The 24,402-nt window shown below is 43.3% G+C and overlaps 1 protein-coding gene across 4 annotated transcripts; it reads left to right on the plus strand.

Annotated features, from left to right (window-relative positions):
• Positions 1 to 31: 31 nt before the first annotated feature.
• On the plus strand, positions 32 to 24,088 carry Pecr (peroxisomal trans-2-enoyl-CoA reductase). 4 transcript variants are annotated; one of them, XM_076931712.1, is made up of 8 exons: positions 35 to 239; positions 5,684 to 5,817; positions 6,604 to 6,769; positions 9,965 to 10,046; positions 13,652 to 13,748; positions 15,946 to 16,056; positions 19,575 to 19,686; positions 23,512 to 24,088. In XM_076931712.1, exons 1-8 carry the CDS (start codon positions 116 to 118, stop codon positions 23,550 to 23,552), a joined length of 867 nt encoding a protein of 288 aa, XP_076787827.1. In that variant the 5' UTR covers positions 35 to 115; the 3' UTR covers positions 23,553 to 24,088. The 4 variants fall into 4 exon arrangements, with proteins under 4 accessions (XP_034354025.1, XP_076787828.1, XP_076787827.1 ...); XM_034498135.2 differs by lacking the exon at positions 23,512 to 24,088 and adding an exon at positions 22,431 to 22,682 and having other exon boundaries at positions 36 to 239; XM_034498134.2 differs by lacking the exons at positions 13,652 to 13,748; positions 23,512 to 24,088 and adding an exon at positions 22,431 to 22,682 and having other exon boundaries at positions 32 to 239.
• The last annotated feature ends 314 nt before the right edge of the window (positions 24,089 to 24,402 follow it).

Below are 24,402 nucleotides of genomic sequence, written 5' to 3' on the forward strand. Positions count from 1 at the left end.
GTCTTGGGGGCGGGGTCTATTCAGTCACGTGGACGCGGACTTCCAGTGCTCTGCTACTTCTAAGGAACCCAAGGACTCGCTTTAGCGACAACTCAGGAACAGATTCTCTGCAGCGATGGGCTCTTGGAAGACTGGTCTGAGCTGCCTAGCGGCCGGGTTGCTGCAGAACCAAGTGGCCGTGGTCACTGGTGGGGGCACAGGCATTGGAAAAGCCATCTCCCGGGAGCTCCTATACCTGGGTACGTGAGCAGGCCCTCTGGGGCTGGGCACCCAGAGCTAGTGTCCGCAGAGGTCTAGCTCGGGTAAACTGGATTCAGAAACAGAGGGGGTCAGAGACAGAGGGAATGAGAGACAAAGGGGAGAGCTGGCGGACCGGAAGAGGTCGCAAAGCTACGGGATGCAGAGCTGAGCAATGAGATGGGATAAAAGAGGTTTTATTCCTGATAGCCGAGAAATGTTGAGAAACTCTGATCACATTTTCTTCTCACTTCCCCTGTGCTAAAGCAAGAAAAAAAAAGAAGTTATTAAACTTAGAATGATCACGCAAACACACGCACAAGGAAGGAAGCCATCAAGAAGAAGATACATTTGCTATTCAGATATGTGAGAATGTACATCTTTGGGTTTACTCTTAAACCCATGTTGGTGGTGACACATGACTTAATTCCAGCACTCAAGAGGCAGAGACATGATCTCTGTGAGTTTAAGGCTAGCCTGGTCTATAGATCGAGTTCCAGGACAGGTGAGGCTCACAAAGAAACCCTGTCTCGAAGGTGTGGGTAGGAGGGAAGAGTGCAAAGTTTAAAGGCACATTTGAAAAGGTATTTCCAGCATGGTACAGTATTATGCAAAGAGATTTGACAAGTAGATGTTTCTAAGATTTATTTATTTATATTTTTATGTATATGAGTACACTGTAGCTGTCTTCAGAACACATCAGAAACCAGAAGACGGTATCAGATCCTATTAGAGATGGTTGTGAGCCACTATATGGTTGCTGGGAATTGAACTCAGGACCTCAGAGCTCTTAATCCCTGAGCCATCTCTCCAGCCCTGACTAGTAGATTTTTAAAAATCTGTCATTGAAAGGAGCAAATGAGAAATTATACGGCCCAAGGATTCCATGCTGAGCTAACACAGGAAATAAGTACATGGGGAAATGATCAGCTTTATCTTATCAGCAGTACACTGTAAAAGAAAACAAGACGCCCTTGCAGCCTCCACTTTTACCACTTTACTTCCAGCCAGTCTGCCACCACGAAACTTCCCCTGGAAAGAAGAATTACTTAAAAAGTCAATCAGTACCTATTCGGTACAAAGATCAGGAATTGGCCTCTGTCAGCCTATTTGCAGAACCTTGGTTTTTTAGTAATTGAACTTCTTTTTGAGTAAATTTGCATTGGGCAAACAGTTCAGTAGTTCTGGGGTCAAGCAACAGATTATTGTAGTATGGCTGAAATATTAGGATACTCTGTGCCCTGGAGATGCTGTGAAAGCCATGGAGTATGTCCCTAGGAAAATACTTCCTGTACCCAAAAGAGAAGTGAATGTTGTACTGCTATATCTATAGCTGGATTGCCTTCCATAAGAGAATGTGAAAAAAAGTTTTTTTAAAGGGTTGTTGTATTTTTTTTCAAAACACTTTATTTATCAATATTTGTATAAACAGCCGGGCAGTGGTGGCATACGCCTTTAATCCCAGCACTTGGGAGGCAGAGGCAGGTGGATCTCTGAGTTCGAGGCCAGCCTGGTCTACAGAGTGAGTTCTAGGACAGCCAGAGCTACACAGAGAAACCCTGTCTTGAAAAAAAAATATTTGTATAAACATATAGACTTATACACGTATACATATATAAACATCTTGGGATCATTAATTGGGTTATTTTTGCTTATTTCCTTTGGTCCCTGGGCCTTAAATAGGCTAACTTTGTGAAACAACAGATAGATAATCTGATAGCAAAATCTATTCAGATACATTATCATATGTTAACTATGGAGGACCACGAGACTCTAGATGAGGATGTTACTCTATCCAGGGTGTTCCCAAGTCCCATCTCCACCCAACCTAAAAGAGGGTTGTTGTATTTTTAATTTTATATGTGTCTTGGGAGGCGGGGGAGGGCCTGTGAATTTGACTGCAGGTGCCTATGGAGGCTAGAAGGGTCAGATCCCCTGGAACTGGAGTGTGATACACTCAGTGTGAGTGGTGACAACCAAACTATGCCCTCTGCAAGAGAAGTACAGGCTCTTTTAAGCTCTGAGCTATCTCTCCAGCACCAAGCATGTGAAATACTTTCTACTATGGCTTTTTCATCTTTGTTTTTGTTTCTGCTTTTTGATGCCAGAATTAATGGCTGTTTTCTGAAAGTTATTCTATAAACCCAAATTGGACAATAGAATATTATAAAGCATTAGCTGAGAGCTGGCAAGGAGGTTCAGTGGATGAAGATGCCTGCTGCCAAGCCTGCTGACCAAAGATCAATCCTTAGAACAGGAATGGTAGAAGGAGGGCACTGACTTCCTTATGACCTCTGCACAAGCACCATGGCCCACACATATACACATACGGATAAATTAGTAAAGTATTAGCTGGTTAAACATGTCTGCCCTTTTAATCCCAGCACTTGGGAGGCAGAGCCAGGCAGATTTCTGAATTCAAGGTCAGCCTGGTCTACAGAGTGAGTTCCAGGGCAGCCACGGCTATACAGAGAAACCCTGTTTCAAAAAAACAAAAATAACAAACAAACAAACAAAAAATCATGTCTGCCTTCCTCTGATATATAGGATGTCAGAACGTCTTAACAACTAACTGTTACAGATAGTCCCTGGCACTGCACAGCATAGAGGAGACCTAGCAGTGACTGAGCTAATGCTGTGCAAAACAAACTGATCATCTGTGGGGAAAATTACAGATGCTCCTTACTGTTGTTGTTGTTGTTGAAAACTCTTTTACTTCTAGTTACAAATATGTATGGGGTTGGGGAGGAGGCAGTACTAAAACCACACCAGGGCAGTGTTCGTGGGAAGGGGTTGGCCAAAAGGTGCCAAGTGTCATCTGGGGGGAGTTGGGGATGGGGTGAATGTGCCCAGAATACGTAGTGTGAGATTCCCAGAGTTAATAATAGCAGGAGTGGAGAGGGTGTAAAGTCTCAATTAGATAGAAAGGAGAAAGTCTGGCTGGCTGTTACCCATTGTGCTGTCTACCGTTAATAATCCGATGTTGTACGGAGGCACCTGCTGCCAGGAGTCAGGGCGAGAATTCAGTTCCCAGGACCTGCATGGTGGAGAGGGCGGACTCCTGGAAGCTCTGACCTCCACATGGGTGCTGTGGTACACATACACACACACACACACACACACACACACACACACACACACACATTGAATGAATAAATGTGATAAAAATAAAGTAAGTAATATAGTTTATGTTTTAAAATTGCTAAAAGGCTTTTTTTGTTTGGTTGGCTTTGGATCTGTACTGAGAATTGAATCTAGAGCTTTGTGCATGATCAGCAGGTTCTCCACCATCTGGATACATCCCCAGACCTCTCTTTAAAAACAAAACGACAACAACAGAACCTCTTTATTTGGAGTCTGGCCTTCTCACTCTGTAGCCCAGGCAGCCCTTGAACTTGTGATCCTCCTGCCTCAGCCACCTGAGTAGCTCAGATTACCAGGCCTGGTTTAAGGATACTTTACATATCATTACCACAAAGGAATGGTTCAGTGTGGAAGGAGATGTGTTAATTAGTCTGATTTGATCATTCATGGTATATAAAAATACCAAAACGTTAAAAATGTTCTCAGTAAATATACAGTTATTTGTCAGTTAAATGTAAAATATAAGACCAGATGTAGTGACTCTTGTTTCATCTCAGTACTCGGGAAGCAGAGGCAGGTGGATCTCTGTAACTTTCAGACTAGCCAAAGCTATATAGTCAGACCTTGTCTCAAAAGGAAAAGAAGAAATGGTCCCAAGAATTTATGTAATATGAAGCTTGTTATGGTTGTCACTTCTTAAACATCTCCATCATTCAGCTTAACCATTTCCCATGTTTCTATTTAGAAGTCTGCACTTACTAGTGTCTTCTGGCTTCATGCCTGTAAATCTCTCCAGTGTGTTAGCATGCCTACTTCAGCCTCTCAGGCTGATGTCACTTCCATTGTTAGCAGTTTTTAATTCCTTCTTTTGCTTCTGTCACATTGGCCAATCTCGTCTGATCAATCACTTTTGCAACATGTCACACGGTTTATCATTGGGAGGTGAGGAAATGACACAGCTATGTTCTGCACTGTCTGTGTTTGAGCTGAACAGCAGATGGGCAGGAATCAATTACTGAAAGACCTCCCCCCAGTAGAGTTTCTCTGTGTATCGTTGGCTATCCCAGAACTCACTCTGTAGACCAGGCTGGCCTCAAACTCAGAAATCTGCCTGCCTCTCTCTCCCAAATTCTGACATTAAGGGTGTGTATCACTAGCCAGCAGCAACTGAAAGACCTCAAAAGATAGAACTAGTCATCTCTACAGCCATACCACCCTGAATGTATCTAATGTTGAAAGCTAAGGAAGAAGGCTCCAGTTCAGCAAGTACTTGACTGGAAGAAAAAACTCATCATAATAAGGGGCCCTGCCTCTTGCCCCCGCCCTCCTTTCTTGAGACAGGACTTCTCTTTATAGCCCTGGCTGTCCTGGAACTCACTCTGTAGACCAGGCTGGCCTTGAACTCAGAGATCTGCCTGCCTCTGCCTCCCAGAGTACTGGAATTAAATATGTGGGCTACCACTACCTGACTGATTTACACACACACACACACACACACACACACACACACACACACACACTTATATCAGTACACTGAAGCTGTCTTCAGACATACCAGAAGAGGGCACAGATCCCATTACAGGTGATCTTCCTGATCTTGCCTTGAATGTCCATCAGCCAGGCCCTTCAGGCAGGAGAAAAGGCCCACAAGGCTTTTGTTTTAAGCTGCCAGACTGTTCTTTCAAGTCAGGAGGGTGAGGAAGAAGCCACCCCAAGTTCACCACCTTTATTGCCTAGTCTCAGCTCCTCTGATATCTGTCCTTCTAACTCCTTGTCTCACAGGAATATGGTTTGTTCATAGATCTCTTCTTAGTTAGACTGGCACGCGCTCAGAGATGGCTAGTCAATTTTAGTCGCATGGCATTTGTTGCTCAATATTTCAAAACAGTTGTCCCTCGGCCACCCCGTGTGTGTGTGTGTGTGTGTGTGTGTGTGTGTGTGTGTGTGTGTGTTGTCTAGCTTCTTAGTCATTTCAATTCCTATTGCTTCAACATATCCAAAACCAGCCTAATTCCTCTTCTACCCTCATCTTTCACAAAAATATACAAAATGGTTTCTGTAGTTTGGACAATTATCTATCTATCTATCTATCTATCTATCTATCTATTTATCTATTTTTATGTGTATGTGTATTTTACCTATAGGTCTGCTTATCACGCATGTGCTTGGTGCCTGTGGAGACCAGAAGGGGGTGTCAAATCCCCTGGAACTAGAGTTACAGAGAGTTATGAGCTGCCATGTGGATGCTGGCTATTGAACCTGGGTCTTCTGGGAGAGCAGCCAGTGCTCTTAACCACCGTGCCTTCCTTCTCGCCCCTTAATTTGGACAGCTCTTTTTTCCCTCTGGCTATTTTCTCCTTAGGGTGTAACGTGGTCATTGCTTCCCGGAAGCTGGACAGATTAACCGCTGCTGCAGATGAACTGAGAGCCTCTCTGCCTCCCTCCAGCCGCGCTCAAATCACTGCCATACAGTGCAATGTCAGGAAAGAAGAAGAGGTAAGACAAACATGGCTGCACAGTGTACTTATCCAGTGTTCTTTGCAGAAGTGGTTCCCGAAACCCTGCTGTACTCCAAGGTGGTGAGGCTCACTAGAAGGCAGGGCCTGTAAGGAGAGATACCTGTGCTCCTGACTTACCGAGCTGGTGACCTCAGAAGGAGGGGAGCTAAACAAGAATGTCCTCTCTGCTAGAGACCCATTAAGGCTGTGGTTTTCAATCTTGTAATCCTGCAACCCCTTCATGTAGTTCCTCATGTTATGGTGACCCCCAACTATAAAATTATTTTCATTGCCACTGCATAGCTGTAATTTTTCGACAGTTATCAATCATAATGTAAATATCTGGTATGCAGGAAATCTGATATGGGACCCTGTGAAAGGGTTGTTGGACCCCTCCCCAAAGAGGTTGTGACCCCAGTTTGATAAACACTGCTTTAAGACATTTTTAGTGTTCATTTTGACCTAGTTTCATCATTTTCATTTAAGATTGGTACTTAGAAATTAATGCCACTGAGGCTTGTTGGACTTAAGGGTTATCCATACTCTTCTTCAGTGTATCTTGCCATCAAAATTAGAATTTTGGCTTATAATTTATGAGTATGGTGCAGTGGTAAGTTCACACTGTGGGACTTGGGGGCTTATATTCAGTGGTGGCTTTATGTGTTTAGGTTGTAGTATTTAGAATTACTATGTATTACATAGGAGTCTACAAACTGCATTGTATTTCTAAAACTGGGCCATGTAGCAGGTTAGCTATTAAGTTTCCCCTTCGATGTTTCTTTAGGTAAATAATTTGGTCAAATCTACCTTAGATATATATGGTAAGATCGACTTCTTGGTAAACAACGCAGGAGGCCAGTTCCTGGCTCCTGTTGAAGACATCACTGCAAAGGGATGGCAAGCTGTGATTGAAACCAACCTGACAGGCACCTTCTACATGTGTAAAGCAGGCGAGTGTCTCAATAGTACAAACCCCAACTTGTCTTTAGTGAGAAATCACAGGGAAGGCTGGAAGAGGAGCTGTTAGGGACTCACAGGCTCACATCAATAATGTTTATTTGGTATCTTAACAAAATTTATATCTTATATTTGTCTTCTCTCCTCTCTCTCTCTCTCTCTTGTTTTTTTTTTTTTTTTTTTTTTTTTTTTTTTTTTTTTTTTTTTTGAGACAGAATTTCTCTGTGTAGTCCTAGCTGTACTGGAACTCACGCTGTAGACCAGGCTGACCTAGAAATCAGAGATCCACCTGCTCTGTCTCCCAAGAGCTAGGTGGCCTGCGCCACCACCACCACCACCCAGCTGGCTTGTGTCTCTTTAGAAATTTATTTCTTTTCATTTCAGTAATATGCACATATGCCTGAGTACATGCATGTGCACCATGGTACACAGTCGCCTGAAGAGGGGAGGATAGGCGTCAGATCCCTGCAACTGCACTTTAGGGTAGATGTGAGCCACTGTGTGGGTGCTGGGAACAGAACCTGGAACCCCTGAGAGACCAGTTGGTGCCTAACCGCTGAGCCAAATCCTCAGCGCCTGTGCCTCCTTGGTTTGGTCTGAATCTTTGTCAAAGATCCACACTTTTTCATTTTCTAAGAGTTGGTGTTATTTCTGTAAGAAATAAGTGTTAAAAGCCGGGCGGTGGTGGCGCACGCCTTTAATCCCAGCACTTGGGAGGCAGAGGCAGGCGGATTTCTGAGTTCGAGGCCAGCCTGGTCTACAGAGTGAGTTCCAGAACAGCCAGGGCTACACAGAGAAACCCTGTCTCAAGAAAAAAAAATGAAAACAACAAAAGAGATCACTGTACAATGAAATGTAAATGTTTGCTCGCTCGGTGGGGTAACTACAGAGGAGGGGGTCTTTCCGAATGAATAGCCCAGTGCATTCACTAAATGGTCCGAGTGGTGTGTACTTTACAAGACATAAGAAAGGAGAAAAAAGTCAAAGTGATCCCCTTTAGGGCTGAACTAAATTAGAAAGGAAAAAAAGAAGACTTAAATCACTTAGGATTTGAACACTGAAAACCCAAAACTTTCTCCCTTGTTCCCAATCACTTGACTTTATAGTTACTATGTCTCCTCACTGATAGTTGCTTGTAACCTTCCCAAGTTGTTTCTGCCAGCCATTCTTCCTGTATATCTTTTTCTGTACATCCTTCTTCCTTCTCCATTTGTTCTCTATGGTCTCTTTGTAATTTCAAAGACTTTGAAGAAATGCCCGCATCTGAGCCTGGGAAAGCATCAGAGAGTTTTAGAAGTCATGATGCCATCAGAGCTAATACATGGCATTTAGCCAGAGGCAGAGTCTGTTTAGAGTAACTTACACCAACTTAGTATCCCCTTTATGCTAAAATCCAGTTGCTTTATGTGGTTTTTAATACTTGATGTGACAATTTCTGGACTACTTATGACCATATATTCTGCTTAAAGTAATTTATTCTTTGAGAATTTCGTACATATTTGCAGTTTTCATAGTACCAACCCCTCACTCCCTCTCATCTCCTCCACAGTCCTCTCCTCTGCTCCTCTGTGTCTGTCTCCTAATTTCATGTTTTCTTTTCCTTTCTCTCTCCCTTCCTTCCTTCTTTCTTTCCTTCCTTCCTTACTATCTGTCTTCATTTATTTTTCATTTTTTTATTTGTTTTGGGGGATTTTTTGTTTTTTTGAAACAGGGTTTCTCTGTGTAGCCCTGGCTGTCCTGGAACTCACTCTGTAGACCAGGCTGGTCTCGAAATCAAGAGCTCTGCCCACCTCTGCCTCCTGAGTGCTGGGATTAAAGGTGTGCGCCACCACTACCTGCCTCTTACTATTTTTAAAACCTTTTTTGGGCTGGAGAGATGGCTCAGCGGTTAAGAGCACCAACTGCTCTTCCACAGGTCCTGAGTTCAATTCCCAGCAACCACATGGTGGCTTACAACCATCTCTAATGGGATCTGGTGCCCTCTTCTGGTGTGTCTGAAGAAAGCAATGGTGGTGTACTCATATGCATAAAATTTTAAAAAACTAAGATAAAAAAAAAACTTTTTCATACAATATGTTAGCCATGTTATTTCCTCCCCCTCAACTCCTCCCAGATCCTCTCTTTCTCCCTACCTCCCTACCCACTTCATGTTCTTTTGCTCATTCTTTCCTGAGGGCTGGGATTAAAGGTTTTTCACCACCACCGCCCAGCTACCCCATGTCTTTAATTGGTAGGTTTTGTTTTAAATTTTTTGGTAAAGGTTTGTGTTTTTTATCTATAAACCTCACATTTTCAAATTCATCTTAGGGATGGAGATGTAGCTCGGTTGGCAGAGTGCTTGTCTAGCATACAAGAGGCCCGAGGTTCTATCCTCAGTCTGTAAGCCAGAGATGGTGGTGGACAACTGTGACCACATCACTTGGAAGGTAGAGCAGGAACAACATCAGTTCAGGGTCATCCTCAGCTACCCAGGGTCATCCTCAGCTACCTAGGGAATTCTAGGTTAACCTGGGATGCATAAAAAGAACTTGTCTTAATTTTTTTCTTCTTAAATTCAGGTTATACTAGATACTTTATAACTGTTGCCATTTTAAATGAGTCAATGTTCCAACAAATTTTCATCTAGATTATTAGTTTATCCAAAAAAATTTTTCAAGTTCATTTTGTAGCTTTCCTTGACATTTTTTCAGCTTTACCTTATGGTTTATTAAATTAGCTTCTTGTTATACACCAATCTGGGTCATCCTGGGCTACAAGAGACTTCACCTCAATGACAAAAACTAAATTAAAATAGAAGACATCAAATGCATGCTGGAGCAGGGTATAACAAAGGGAGACATAGCAAGCCAGCGGTGGCGCATGCCTTAAGCGTCCGCCCGCCAGAGGGCCCCTCCTTTGCGAGTTCGAATCCTGCTATCTGTATCTCCCATGTGACTCTCTCACTGAGTCTCATGGGGTGGGGGGGAAGCCGGGCGGCGGTGTTGCACGCCTTTAATCCCAGCACTTGGGAGGCAGAGGCAGGTGGATTTCTGAGTTCAAGGCCAGCCTGGTCTCTACAGAGTGAGTTCCAGGACAGCCAAGGCTATATAGAGAAACCCTGTCTCGAAAAAAACAAACAAACAAACAAAAAACAAAAAAACAAAGGGAGACACTGTTTAATATGATTGTTGACTGTCTGTGTTCTGCAGTTTACAATTCCTGGATGAAAAGGCACGGAGGGTCTATTGTCAATATCATTGTCATTGTTAACAATGGGTTTCCAGCAGCAGCGTAAGTATTTTATATTTTTTTTTTCTTTCTGCATCTTTAGATTTTGTTCTCTGAATGGGGGCCTTAAATCAATGATTCGCCCCTTTAATAAACTGTAACCCCAATAAATTCCTTTCTAAATAATGTTCTTATTAATTTTTGCAAATTTTCATACAATGTGTGGTGGTTTAAATGGGTTTGCCCCCCTCCATAGACTCATGTGTTTGAATGCTTGACCCATAGGGAGTGACACTATTAGGAGGTGTATCCTTGTTAGAATAGGTGTGACCATGTTAGAGTAAATGTGTCACTATGGGGTTGAGCTTTGTGATCCTATACTCAAGCTCTGCCCAGTGTGGAAAAAAGAGACTTGATCTTCAGATGAAGATGTAGAACTCTCAGCTCCTCCTGCACCATGTCTGCCTGCATGCTGCCATGCTTCCTGCCAGGATGATAATGGACTAAACCTCTGAACCTGTAAGCCAGCCCCAACTAAATGTTGTCCTTACAAGAGTTGCCTTGGTCATGGTATCTGTTCACAGCAATGAATCCCTAAGGCACTATATGTTTTGATCATATTCATTGCTTCGCCCTCCCCCCCATTTCCTTTTATTTGAACTTTAAAAAAAAAAATTGTGTGTGCTTGGAGGCCGGAGGTCAACATCAGGTGTCTTCACCAATCCCTCTCCACTTTATTTTTTAATTTTTATTTATTTATTTATCTTTTTAGTTACTCACTGAACCATGGCTTTCTGATTTGGCTAGAATGGCTGGCCAGTGAATCCCAGGGATCCTCCTGCCTCTGTCTCCCCCTTGTTGGAATTACAAGCATGCACTCCCGTACCTGACTTTTATATGAGTGAGCATCCAAACACATCCTCAAGCTAGTGCAGCAAGCACTGTACCGACTGATCCTTTTCCCTAATTCCTATTAATGCCCATTCAGATTAAAATTGCCATATATAGTGGTTTGAATGAGAGTGGCTCCCATAGACTCATGCTTGCATGCTTCATCCCAGTTAGTGGAACCATTTGGGAAGAATTAGGAGGTGTGGCCTCTTTGGAGTGGGCGTGGCCTTGGGAGATGGTATGTCACTGGCAGTAGGCTTGAGGTTTCATGGAGGTGTACATGTTTGCTGTTTATCTGAAATTCATATTACCTGAAGGTCCTGTATCCTTTCTGCTAAGTAATCAATATGTTACAAATCTAGCTGTCACTGTGGGACATAGCTTCTTTGTTAAATTATGAAAATTAAATAGATCTGGATTAATTTAGATTTGAACGCCATGAATATACCTGTTTAATTTTAGGACTGCTAAATTGTAACTCATAACAGAAACTCAGAGTTTCTGAAACACACACACACACACACACACAAAATCCCTGAGGGAGTAGTTCTAATAATTGGTTGACTTCCTCTATGAAAATTTTAATAACATACTAGCTTCCTGTATTATCCAGGATTCCTTCAGTTTTGCATAGTTTCAGTTACTCTTTGTCTCTCTAACCACAGATCCTGGCAGGGATGGCTTAGAGCGGGGAGGGTTTGTTTGGGCTCCTGGTTTCAGAGGACCCTGTCCATCGCAGTGAGCCAGGAAGCAGAGAACAGAAGATGCTGGTGTCCAGCTACCTTCTCTTCTGTCCTTTATTCTCACCACTTGGGCTGCTGCTGCCCACCTTCAGGGCAGGTCTCCTCACCTCCCTCCCCTTCCCACAGTGAACACTAGTGAATTCTCTCAGAAAACATCTTCACAGACACACTCAAGAGGTATGCCTTACTAATTCTTAAGTGAATCAAATCAAGCTGACAATCAAAATTAACTGTTACATACTAGCTTTTAACTGCTGAGCCATTCCAAACTCTTTACCCAGTGAGATGTATGTGTGTGTTGAGACAGAGAAGAGGGGGACTCTTTCAAATGAACTAGAAAAGAATTGATCAGCAAACATGCAGGGCTAAAAGTTGAAGGAAATCCTTCTTTCCTTACTACCTAGTCTGTCTTTCCCTGCTGGTTTCAGATGCTTATGAATGGATTTTTCCCACATTAAACCATATGGCAGTTGGTTCTGGGGATATTATTATGCTGTACATAGAAATTCTGAATCACATTATCTCTGTACCTTCATATATATATATACATATATATATATATAATTATTTAAAAAATATAATAGTATAAAGAATATAATAATTCTTTTAAAAAGTATATATATATACATACATATATATATATGTATATATATATACTTTTTAAAAGAATTATTTATTTATTTTATATATATATATATATATGCTTTTTAAAAGAATTATTTATTTATTGTATGCATATGAGTACATTGTCACTCTCTTCAGACACACCAGAAGAGGGCATCAGATCCAGATCCCATTACAGATGGTTGTGAGCCACCATGTGGTTGCTGGGAATTGAACTCAGGACCTCTGGAATAGCAATCAGTGCTCCTAACCACTAAGCCATCTCTCCAGCCCCTGTACCTTCTATTTTAAAAAGTACATGTTTGTGTTGTTGTTGTTGTTGTTGAGACAGGGTTGCCTGGCTTATATGTATGTTTTACATCTATCCCTGGTTTGACTGGAACTTACTATGTAGACCAGGCTGGCTTCAAGCTCAAAGTGATCCAACCGTTCTGCTTCCCATGTGCTGGGATTAAAGGCATGCAGCACCATGCCTAGCTTTTTACATTTTTAAAAATTTTATTTATTGCCTGGTAGTGGTGGCACAGAGGCAGGTGGATTTCTGAGTTCAAGGGTAGCCTGGTCTACAGAGTAAGTTCCAGGACAGCCAAGGCTACACAGAGAAACCCTGTCTCGAAAAACAAAAAAAAAAAAAAAAGTGTTTTTTTTTTTTTTTAAATGTGGGGTGTATATGCTGCACAACATGTGTATGGAGGTTAGAGGGGCTTCTCTTCTTCCACAGTGCAATCTTGGGGATTGAAGTCAGGTAGTCAGGCTGTGCAGTAGCCCATGTCCATTAAACCATATCCATAACCCAAGACCTAAACCCTTTGAACCTTTTATTTGGAATTCCATTGATAATGCATGTAGCCAAATATATGACTTTCATATCCCCTGTTATTAAAAGCATATAAAATATTAAAATACTTGTCATTAAAATTATCAGTTTGGGGCTGGCAAGATGGGTCAGCTGGTAAAGGAGCTTGCCACTAAGACTGAGGACCTAGGTGCGTTTCATCCGGAGCCCACATGATGGAAGGAGAGAAATGGCTGCCTTGGTGTTCCCTGCCCTCCATACATGCATTGTGGTACCTGCTTGAGTGTACACATATATGTACACGTGTGGAGAGAGAGAGAAACAAAACCACAATCTGTTATTCTCTTTTGTAATAAAAGGGTCATCAACATATTCTTCCCGTGCACATGGCTTTTGAGAGATACAGCTCATGCCGTGTGCGTTGTTTGATAACTCTGGCTTGGCTCTGATACGGAAGGACCCAATTTTTTTCTTTAAACAGAGACTCAGTGTGACAGTGACTCATAACAAAAACAATCTCGTGGAGTTCTCAGGTCATTGAAATGCTCGTCGACTTAGTCAATGGGAAAAATGTTCAACAGAAACTGATGAAAATAATGTCTGTGTCTTTAAAGGCACAGTGGAGCGGCAAGGGAAGGTGTTTACAACCTCACGAAATCCCTGGCTTTGGCCTGGGCCAGCAGCGGAGTCAGGATCAACTGTGTTGCACCTGTAGGTAACTGTTATTTGTGAAATCTGCTGACAAACTGGGCTTCTGAGTCAGATTGCATGTGGATAATTGTGTCACTGGTGCAGTATATATTAACACCTATGTAAATATACTATAAATGGTTGGCTTTTAACATAGATTAAACTAGAAAGGCAGCCATTCATTATGGCAGTGGTGTGATTTGGTAGCGAGATAGTGTTGCACGCTCTTGGCACATATTAGAATTATGTGTATTTAAACAATAGTGCTATGAGAACTGTACTTCCTGTCATGGATTGTAAGTACCTGCATCATAAAAAGCATTAAGGAATTCCATCACACAGTGAAAGTTAAGCAATACTAGAGAACTGGCTCAGCAGGTAAGAGAGCCTACTGCTTTTGCAGAAGACCTGAGCTCAGTTCCCGTACCACATCAGGCTATCAGGCATCTCGTAACTGCCTGTGATCTATCTCCAGGAATTCTGACACCTAGTCTCCCTGGGCACCTTCACGCACATCCCCTGTAACCAACACATACACACACACACACACACACACACACACACACACACACACACTAGCTCAATGGGTAAAGCACTGGCTGTACAAATGTGAAGAGCTAAGTTCAGATCTCCACATTCACATAAAAAGAGAGACACAAGCCGGGCGGTGGTGGCGCACGCCTTTAATCCCTGCACTTGGGAGGCAGAGGCAGGTGGATCTCTGAGTTCAAAGCCAGCCTGGCCTACAGAGTGAGTTCCAGGATGGTCAGAGCTACAGAGACCTTGTCTTAGGGAAAACCATCTTTTTTTGTATGGGCGTGGTGTGTGTATGCGTTCCTGTGTATGCGTGTGCACGTACAGGTAAAAGGCAGAGGTCATTGACAACTGTCTTCTTCAGCCAATCTCTACCTTAGTTTTTAAGACAGGGTCTTTGTGTTGACTTCAAAGCTCCCTGATTTGGCTAGACTAGCTGGCTAGCCAGCTCCAGGGACCTACCTGTCCCCACCCCACCACCCTCGTGCTAGGGTTACTGAGCCGTGCTGCTCCGTTTGGCTTGGATGTGGATGCTGCAGGTCTGAATGCAGATTCTCATGATTTCACAGCATGCAGTTCACCAACTATGACTGAGCCATTTCCCTGGCTTCTGCTTTCTGTTTGAGAGCAGTTCTTGTGTAGCCCAGGCTGGCTAGAATTCATTATTATATAGATTAAGTTGGCCTTGAACTTCTGGTCTTCCTGCCTCTACCTCCCCAAACATTTATTTGTTGTGAAATAAGTCATAGCTTGAGCCTCCCTGATATTTCGTACCTGGCATTTACTCTGAGAGATATTAGGTGAAATACATCTTTCTCCTTCTACACAGATCAACTCAGGGTAACTTTTCCTATGATGTTTTCTGGTCATGGATTAAAGTAGAGATAGTAGCTCCACTTTGGGCTGGGTAGAGCACATCCGTAACAATGGTGGCGTATTGGGGAGGGAGGGTAGGCAGATATCCATGGATCCCACTAACCAATCATCATAGCCATCCTGGAGCTTGGGCCAGCTAGCCCTTTGACCTCCTTGTGACATCCATGCAAGTCCCACACACACTCGAAATTTAAAATAAATACATATTTTAAAAATTAGCTGTCAGGGTACATACATCTTGGATTTGGGTGTGTTTTTAAAACTTCACTTGAGTCAGGCGGTGGCGGCGCACGCCTTTAATCCCAGCACTTGGGAGGCAGAGGCAGGCGGATTTCTGAGTTCGAGGCCAGCCTGGTCTACAGAGTGAGTTCCAGGACAGCCAGGACTACACAGAGAAACCCTGTCTGGAAAAACAAAACAAAACAAAAAAAAAAAAAAAAAAAAAAAAAAACTTCACTTGAAATGTAAAAACCAATAAAAATCCTGTTTTTTCACATTTTCCCTGGTAAAGCAAGCATGCTCAGAGGAAGAGAAACAAGACTCCCCAGGCCCACTGTTCCTGGTTAAGTACCCCACTGAGGTACTTACATAAACAGACTCCTCAGAAACCAAGTCTTTCATGAAAAAGACCAAGACTTAGCTGGTTATTAAAGGGGAGAAGCCCTCCCTCCCCCCAAATGATCACTCAAATGGTCTGCTTTTAGATAGTGGTTGGCTGGATCCTCTTCAACTTTATTCTTGAATAAAGTTGTCTTGAAAATCTGATTCTCCCCATTTACTCACGTTCCTGCTTTGTTTTCTAATATAGGGGACCATTTATTCCCCGACGGCTGTTGAAAACTATGGCGAATTGGGACAAACCATGTTTGAGAACGCCTTTGAGCGTATCCCAGCTAAGCGCCTTGGAGTCCCCGAGGAGGTAACGTATCTGGGTGATACTGATGAGAATACCTTGAGAAATGTATAACATTTGGCACCCTGGGCATGTGGCCTGGCCGACCAGTAGAGAGGATTATTTCAGTGCCATCAAACCATGTCTCCTGTGCATTGTTGGGCTCTGGAAAATAACCTACTTAGTTGCTTTGACGGCTGACAGCAGCAGACTTTCCTTGGGAATGAAGGCCACGAAGTTAGAGGCAACATGTTTTTGTTGTCTTTGCAGCTACTTTATTTTATCACATGCAGTGTTGGTACAAGCAGCCCCAAGCAAGCCAGGTAATGACAGACTCATGAAGTTCCATAGAGGAATGAGTGTTAAAACCAATAGCTTTTCAAATAGCTGAGGAGTAGACTTAGTTCTAACTAGTGGTAGGATGGTGAAAAGTTTCTTACTGAAGAAGGAAAGAAAAAGGCATACGGGCTAGAGAGATGGCTCTGCAGTTAAGAGCAGCAGGAAGTGCTCTTCCAGAGGACCTGAGTTTGATTCTGAGTAACTATATCAGATGGCTTCCGCTGCATGGAGATCCAGCGCCTCTGGTCTCTGCAAGCACCTGGTTTCACATGTATATGCCTAACACACACACACTCTTAGACATAACGTAACAATAAATATTTCAAATAAATAAACACATGTCATATTTCTTGGTAGGAGAATTTTATTTAAAAGTCAGTGTTTGCTGGGCCTATGACTTTAATCTTAGTTCAGTACACAGGAGACGGAAGCAGACAGACAACTGTGAAGTTGAGGCTAGCCTGGTCTACACAGAAAGCTTCAGGCTACCCAGGGCTACCTAGTGAAACCTTGTCTCAAAATAATCAAACAAACAAAAAAACAAAACAAAATTAAAGCCAAAGTACAAAGTTTTAGGTGTCAGTAACATAGGTCAGCAGGTAAAGATTAATCCAACTCCTACAGGCTGTCTTGCTACAGGAACACAGGGGCACACACGAGTGCAGTACCCCTAGACGCCAGAAGAGGGTGTTGGATCCTCCGGAGCTGGAATTCCAAGCAGTTGTGAGCCACCTGACTTGGGAGCTGGGAACCAACTCATGTTCTTGGCAAGAGGGATAACACGTTCTTGCTGAGTCATCTCTCCAAGCCCAAGTTTTAAAAATTTAAAACAAAAGTCAGATGTCTTCTAAATTGATGTATAAGTTGAATACAATTTTGGAATTTAACATGCAGAGAAGGGTTTAATTTAGAAAAATGTTAAGTTTTATTTTATTCATTATCATTGTGTGTGTGCTCATGTGTGCCTGTGTGCTGCACTGCACGCACCGATAGGCCAGTCAGGAGCTGCCTTAGGACAACTGGTCCTTTAGAAATACATTAGTCCATCTCTCTTGCATACAAAGTCAAAGCTACAAATATCTTGACAGGGGTGGGGAACGTGGTTATAGTTTCTAGAAATAGCTCGTTATGTTTTGTCGTGTCTTTCCAAAGACATATACCTACATTTATTGAACTGTTTATTTAAGAAGGCTGCTGTTCTAATTTAGATCCTATGTTTTCTTGAGGGGAGTGATCCTAAAGTAAGGGTTTCTGAATGTGATCCTGTACTCTAGTGAGCGTGAGTCCATTTCTATACGTGAAATCCTGAACTACCACAGATTGTCTTAGTCAGGGTTTCTATTCCTGCACAAACATCATGACCATGAAGCAAGTTGGGGAGGAAAGGGTTTACTCAGCCTACACTTCCACATTGCTGTTCATCACCAAAGGAAGTTAGGACAAGAACTCAAGCAGGTCAGGAAGCAGGAGCTGATGCAGAGGCCATGGAGAGGTGTTACTTACTGGCTTGCTTCCCCTGCCTTGCTCAGCTTGCTTTCTTATAGAACCCAAGACTACCAGCCCAGGGATGGCACCACCCACAATGGTCCTCCCCCCTTGATCACTAATTGAGAAAATGACTTACAGCTGGATCTCATGGAGGCATTTCCTCAAGGGGGGCTCCTTTCTCTGTGATAACTCCATCTTGTGTCAAGTTGACACACAAAACCAGCCAGTACACAGATTATATGCTTGAGATTACTTGTATCTCTTTAAGAACTTATATAAAATCATTATCAGAAACTGTGAAAAAAAACATCAGTTCATCTATACATTACTACATCTTCATGTTGATCTTCAGAAATCTGCCCAATAGAGCATGCTGATGCCCAGGAATCATTAGGCTGTGTAATGGTGGCAGAAGCATATCAGCTGCAAGAGACAATCCTGGGATAAAGTCTTTGGTGACCTTGCATCTCAGAGCTCACCCATCAAAAGCCATGCAAAATGGTGGGAGATGTCCAGGAAGCTCATTTTCATGCTTAGTCTTTCCTGGATGGCTTCTGCAACCTACCCTCGATGGGATCTGATCAAATCCAAGTTGTTTGCTCCCCATCACTTTTTTTTTCAACACAGTGTTCCTCTGTGTAGCTCTGGCTGTCCTGGAACTCACTCTGTAGACCAGGCTGGCCTCGAACTCAGAAATCCGTCTGCCTCTGCCTCCCAAGTGCTGGGATTAAAGGCGTGTGCCACCACTGCCCGGCGACTTTTTGTTTGTTTGTTTCAGTGCCTAGTACAAAAGCCAGGAGAGGGACATGCTCAGGTTCACCCTTCGTGAGATGCCGCTTCCACTTGCCATCAGTAAAATGAATTCTGTTTGGTTTGTGAAGTTTCTCTAAAACCTCACCAAGTGACATGTGGGAGGATGTGATGGGGGCCTTGAAGTCCCCATGGTGGGAAGCTCCTGTGATCTGCACGGCATTCCTTGGGCCTGACAGGGCCACACAGACTGAACAAATCAGAATGCCCGCACTGCTACACACACACACACACTTACTGTTTCTGGGACTGAGGTGGGAGAATCATGTGACTGCAGTGACAAAAAGAGTTGTGGCAGACAAGCAGGGACCTCAGAAGGGAGTTAACTTGAAGCAAGAAACCGCCATGTTTACTTGTTTGCCTGCCGCTTCTTCACACCTTGTCGCCTTTGCCCTGATCAGTACCTGACTTCACTGTAGTCTAGACTGTCTCTGTGATGTCAAGTCATGGTGCACATGCATGAGGATTCATGATGCAGCCCTATGGGCTGAGATGTGCTTATTCAGGAGTCTCAGGTTCTCTCTCTCTCTCTCTCTCTCTCTCTCTCTCTCTCCCTCTTTTTCCCTCTCTCCCCCCCCACTCTCTCCTTCTCCCTCCCTCCCTCCCTCTCTCTCTCTCTCCCTTCCTTCCTTCCTTTTTATTAAAGACTTATTTATTTTATGTATATGAGTATACTGTAGCTGTCTTCAGACACACCAGAAGAGGGCATCAGATCCCATTACAGATGGTTGTGAGCCACCATGTGGTTGCTGGGAATTGAACTCAGGACCTCTGGAAAAGCAGCCAGTGTTCTTTACCACTGAGCCATCTCTCCAGTTTGTTTGTCTGTTTGTTTGTTTGTTTCTGTCTTTTCTCTTCTCTTTGTTGCTTTTGCTCTTATATATGGACATATTCTCTTCTTTTCCCAGATCTCCCCTCTGGTGTGTTTCCTGCTGTCCCCTGCAGCTTCCTTTATCACTGGACAGTTGGTCAATGTGGATGGAGGCCAGGCTCTGTACACTCACTACTTCGAGATACCAGGTAAGCAGCCAGGAAGCGAAGAGGCACAAGCCCTTCCCTGTCTGTGCTCCATGTCTTAAGTCACTACCTCAGAGGTGGGGGTTTCTTTTATAGACCATCAAAAAGTACAAAATGTTGATATTTATGATAGGATTTTAAAGAAAATGTTCTCAACTGCAAAAAAATATCTAAACCTCTAAGTACAAGGAAGGTAGAAAGGAGGCAGAGGCTGGCTGTGCTTGAAGGTTTGCAGACTTAATTCCTCTCTCCCTCTCTAAGTGCATCGATGGAAGAGGGGTGGTCCAACTGGACTTTGTCCTCTCTTTGTAATATACAGATCAAATGATAAATTTCTGCATTCAATCATTTTTATTCATAAAAGCAGTATTTTTTTAAAGATTTACTTTAATTATTTAACGTATGAGTGCCCTATCTGTATGTATACCTGCATGCCAGAAGAGGGCATCAGACCTCATTACAGATGGTTGTGAGCCACCATGTGGTTACTGGGAATTGAACCTAGGACCTCTGGAAAGGCAGATAGTGCTCTTAACCACTGAGCCATCTCTCTAGCCCCATTAAAAAAAGCAGTATTTTATCTTATTGGAACAGAATCTCACTGTGTAGCCCAGGCTAACCTCAGCTCCCATTACAGGTCTGTGCAACAATGCTTGGCTTGAAAACTTTACTTTCATAAATTCAATTCAATAACAGTATTACACATGATTGGATGTGTTTTGGTGTTGGGAAGGTCTTATAAAATCAGATACTCTAGTCCAGAACTCAGGTGGCAGAGGCAAGGAGACCTCTGGGAGTTCCCAGACCAGCCAGGGCTATAGACAGACCCTGCCCACCCCCCACCCCCAAAGAAAACAACACCAAACAAACAAAATCAGATAGTCCAATGTCCTAGTTTTTCAAATGACAAAACAAATCCACACAAAATAAAAACCACAGGCTGGAGAGGTGGCTCAGTGATTATGAGCACTGTCTTCTCTTTCAGAGAACCCAGGTTCAATTTCCAGCCCCTTCATGGTGGCTCACAACCGTCTTAAAGATGGAGGAGATGATGCCCTCCTTTAGCCTTTGCAAATACCAGGCACACATGTATTGCATAGACATATGCAGGCATTCACATATACACATAAAACATAAACATTTAAAAGCATGTTAATGTCCAGGGATATTGCTTAGTTGGTAGACTGACTCCTTTACTGGCATATGCAAACCCTGGATTGAATTCTCAGCACCCCATAAAACCAGAAGTGGTGGTGCATGCCTGTGATCCCAGTATTCAAGGTGGTGGAGGCAAGAAGAACACAAGTTCATGGCCATCCTCAGATACATACCAAGTTTGAGGCCAGCCTGAGCTATGTAACATAGATTGTAGACCTTTTTTAGAAAGCACATAAAAGCCGGGCAGTGGTGGCGCATGCCTTTAATCCCAGTACTTGGGAGGCAGAGGCAGGCAGATTTCTGAGCTCAAGGCCAGCCTGGTCTACAGAGTGAGTTCCAGGACAGCCGGGGCTACACAGAGAAACCCTGTCTCAAAAAACCAAAACCAAAACCAAAAAAAAAAAAAAAACAAAAAAAAACAAAAACCAAAGCCTCAGGGAAAATACAAACACAAATATTTATTTGCTCTCTTTCTAAAAGTAGTTACTAGTGTCTATTAACAAGCGAATGCCTGGTTCATAAGACTGCCACCTGTCTCCTAGCCTTGTGGATTTCTTATGTGGATATGGTGGTATCCCTAATACTATGAATGTTTGGTTGGTTAAGGTTTTTTTTTTTTTTTCCTGTTTTGAGACAGGGTCTCACTGTCTGCCTGCCTCTGCCTCCCAAGTGTTGGAATTAAGGGCATGTGCCATTGTGCCTGGCTTCTTTCCCTTTTTGAAGAAAGACAGTGTAACCCCAGTCAGCAGCACTGGGTCAACTCTACTGTGCTCTCTATTGCATTTTTGGCTTGCAGCTGAGGTCCTAATAGTTCACAGTATTAGGACTGTGTGGCTCAAGCCTTTAATCCCAGTACTCCTGAAGAGAGGTGATTCTCTCTGCATTTGAAGCCAGCCTACTCTACATAGTGAGTTCCAGGACAGCCAGGGCTTTGTAGAGATCTTGCCTCAAAACAAAAAACACCCGAGACTATATTTCCTAGGGACGTTAGGGGATTAAGTTAGAGTACACATGGTGTCAGGCCCTGTGTGGTCATCACCATTGGCCTTTCAGTCTAGAAAGCTGTTGGCTCATGAAGAGGTGAGATGCATCTAAGAAAGAGACTTTTCCTCTTTCTCTGTGTTTGTTCCCATGAGGTATCATCCTTTCAAGGCTGGCTTCCTTGGTCCTAGGATGGCAGCCTGCCACTCTGAGACTGCATGCTTTCCTTTGTCCGCATCCAGATGATTGAAGAGCTAGTAGGAGAGGGAAGGACTTCATCTCAGCATGGCTTGCTCAGTTCTAAGTCTGCTTTATGTTGAATCAGCTCACAAAGATGTCCACCTGTAGCCAGTCACCAGCGGCAGGGAGTGGGAGGCGCTGAAGTTACCCCCTTTACACACAGGAAGACTCAGCCAAGAAGGCTAGTGAGTAGCAGGCTTGGTATTCAAATTGAAGGATTTTTGCAAAACTGCCTGTCCTGTGAGCTCTTTTCCTTAGTCTCAGTGAGTTAAGAAGCAAGGCAGCAAACAAAATCATGAGGCTTGGTTGGAAACTGGGGAGATGGGTTTAAGAGATTTGCAAGTAACACGTTTCTGCTTACTAAACAGATCATGACAATTGGCCTGAGGGAGCTGGGGACCTTTCTGTTGTCAGGAGGACAAAGGAAGCTCTTAAGAAGAAAGCCAGGCTCTAAACCAAGGACCCATCCGCCCACTGTGTGCCTCAGTGTCTTGAGAATGTTTTGTACTTCACAAGGGCTTATGAGTTCTATGGGGGGAAAAAAAATCACATTAATGTTAATAGTTTTATCTTTGCAAAAACTATTCCCAAAATAAATGTATATTCATGTTCAAACCAGATATCTTTTAATGATTTTTTTTAACGATTTCTTTTTTATTATTATTTTAAACTGTATGTTGGAGGAGGGTGTGTGCACATTTAGTGCTGTGCACACAGAGTGCGGTGCCCAAGGAAGCCAGAGGCAACAGATTCCTGTGAGCAGGGATCAGCCTGATCCACCTGATGTGGGTGCTAGGAACTGAATTCACTTAGGTCTTCAGTAGAGCAGTAAATGAATGCACTGTGATGGTTTGTATATGCTTGGCCCAGGGAGTGGCACTATTTGGAGGTGTGGCCTTGTTGGAGTAGGTGTGTCACTGTGAGTGTGAGCTTTAAGACCCTCATCCTAGCTGCCTGGAAGTCAGTATTCTGCTAGCAGCTTTCAGATGAAGATGTTGAACTCTCAGCTCCTCTTGCTCCATGCCTGCCTGGACGCTGCCATGCTCCCACCTTCATGAAAATGGACCGAACCTCTGAACTTGTAAGCTAGCCTCAATTAAATGTTGTCCTTGCCGGGCAGTGGTGGCGCACACCTTTAATCCCAGCACTTGGGAGGCAGAGGCAGGCGGATTTCTGAGTTCAAGGACAATCTGGTCTACAGAGTGAGTTCCAGGACAGCCAGGGCTACACAGAGAAACCCTGTCTCGAAAAAAAAAAAAAAAAAAAAAAAAAAAAAAAAAAATGTTGTCCTTATAAGAGTTGCCTTGGTCATGGTGTCTGTTCACAGCAGTAATACCCTAACTGAGATACACACTTAACCACTGAGCCGACTCTCCAACCTTCTAACCTGGGACTTTTTAAAAGAACAGACAGGGATTAACAAATTTTAAAATGTATTCTTATTTCTAGGAAAGAGATTTGTAAAGCTGAGGGCTGGAGAGATGGCTTAGCAGTTAAGAGTACCAACTGTGCCGGCGGTGGTGGCGCACGCCTTTAATCCCAGCACTCAGGAAGCAGAGGCAGGCGGATTTCTGAGTTCAAGGCCAGCCTGGTCTACAGAGTGAGTTCCAGGACAGCCAAGGCTACACAGAGAAACCCTGTCTCGGAAAACAAAAACAACAACAACAAAAAGCACCAACTGCTCTTCCAGAGGTCCTGAGTTCAATTCCCAGCAACCACATGGTAGCTCACAACCATCTATAATGGAATCTGATGCCTTCTTCAGATGTTTCAGGGGCAGCTTACTCCTATACATAAAATAAATAAATACATGTATACTCATACACATAAAATAAATATATTTAAAAAGGAGAAGAAAAGCTGTAACCATTAAGGGTCACAAAGGTGTGGTTGTACACAACTGTAATCCTAGAATTTATGAGGTAGGAAGATCAAAGTTCAAGGCCATCCTCAGCCACATAGGGAGATCATGAACTCCCAAAAGCTTTTGCAATGTTACTTCGAAATAAAAATGAGAACACTGAAACCGTGGCTTATTTATGAGTAGCACAGATGGAACAGAGTAGTTTGTAGTTGCTTGTCGGGCCGTGGAAGGGTATCTTGGTTCTTGGGTTGGCAAGGGCTTGGAACCCCAAGACTCCAAGGGAGTTTTATGTCCGAAACTACCACATGGCTCTATCCTAGACCATGAAACAGCTATTGCCATTCGGGTGCTCCTAAAAGAGCTCTGTCATGTGATTGTCACGCCCCCTCCAGTAGAGGCTATGTGACTGGGCGAAAGCCTGACTGACACACTCACCCGAGGCAATGACTTCAAGGAAGTCAGTCTCCTAGAGAAGT

The sequence above is a fragment of the Arvicanthis niloticus genome, chromosome 3 (assembly GCF_011762505.2).
Source record: "Arvicanthis niloticus isolate mArvNil1 chromosome 3, mArvNil1.pat.X, whole genome shotgun sequence".
Classification (NCBI taxonomy): domain Eukaryota; kingdom Metazoa; phylum Chordata; class Mammalia; order Rodentia; family Muridae; genus Arvicanthis; species Arvicanthis niloticus.

Coding starts and splice junctions, on each gene's coding strand:
- Pecr (XM_034498134.2), top strand. CDS start 116: ATGGGCTCTTGGAAGACTGGTCTGAGCTGCCTAGCGGCCGGGTTGCTG. Junction 10,047..15,945: donor AATGGGTTTCCAGCAGCAGC/GTAAGTATTTTA, acceptor TTTCTAATATAG/GGGACCATTTATTCCCCGAC. Junction 16,057..19,574: donor GCCTTGGAGTCCCCGAGGAG/GTAACGTATCTG, acceptor TTCTTTTCCCAG/ATCTCCCCTCTGGTGTGTTT.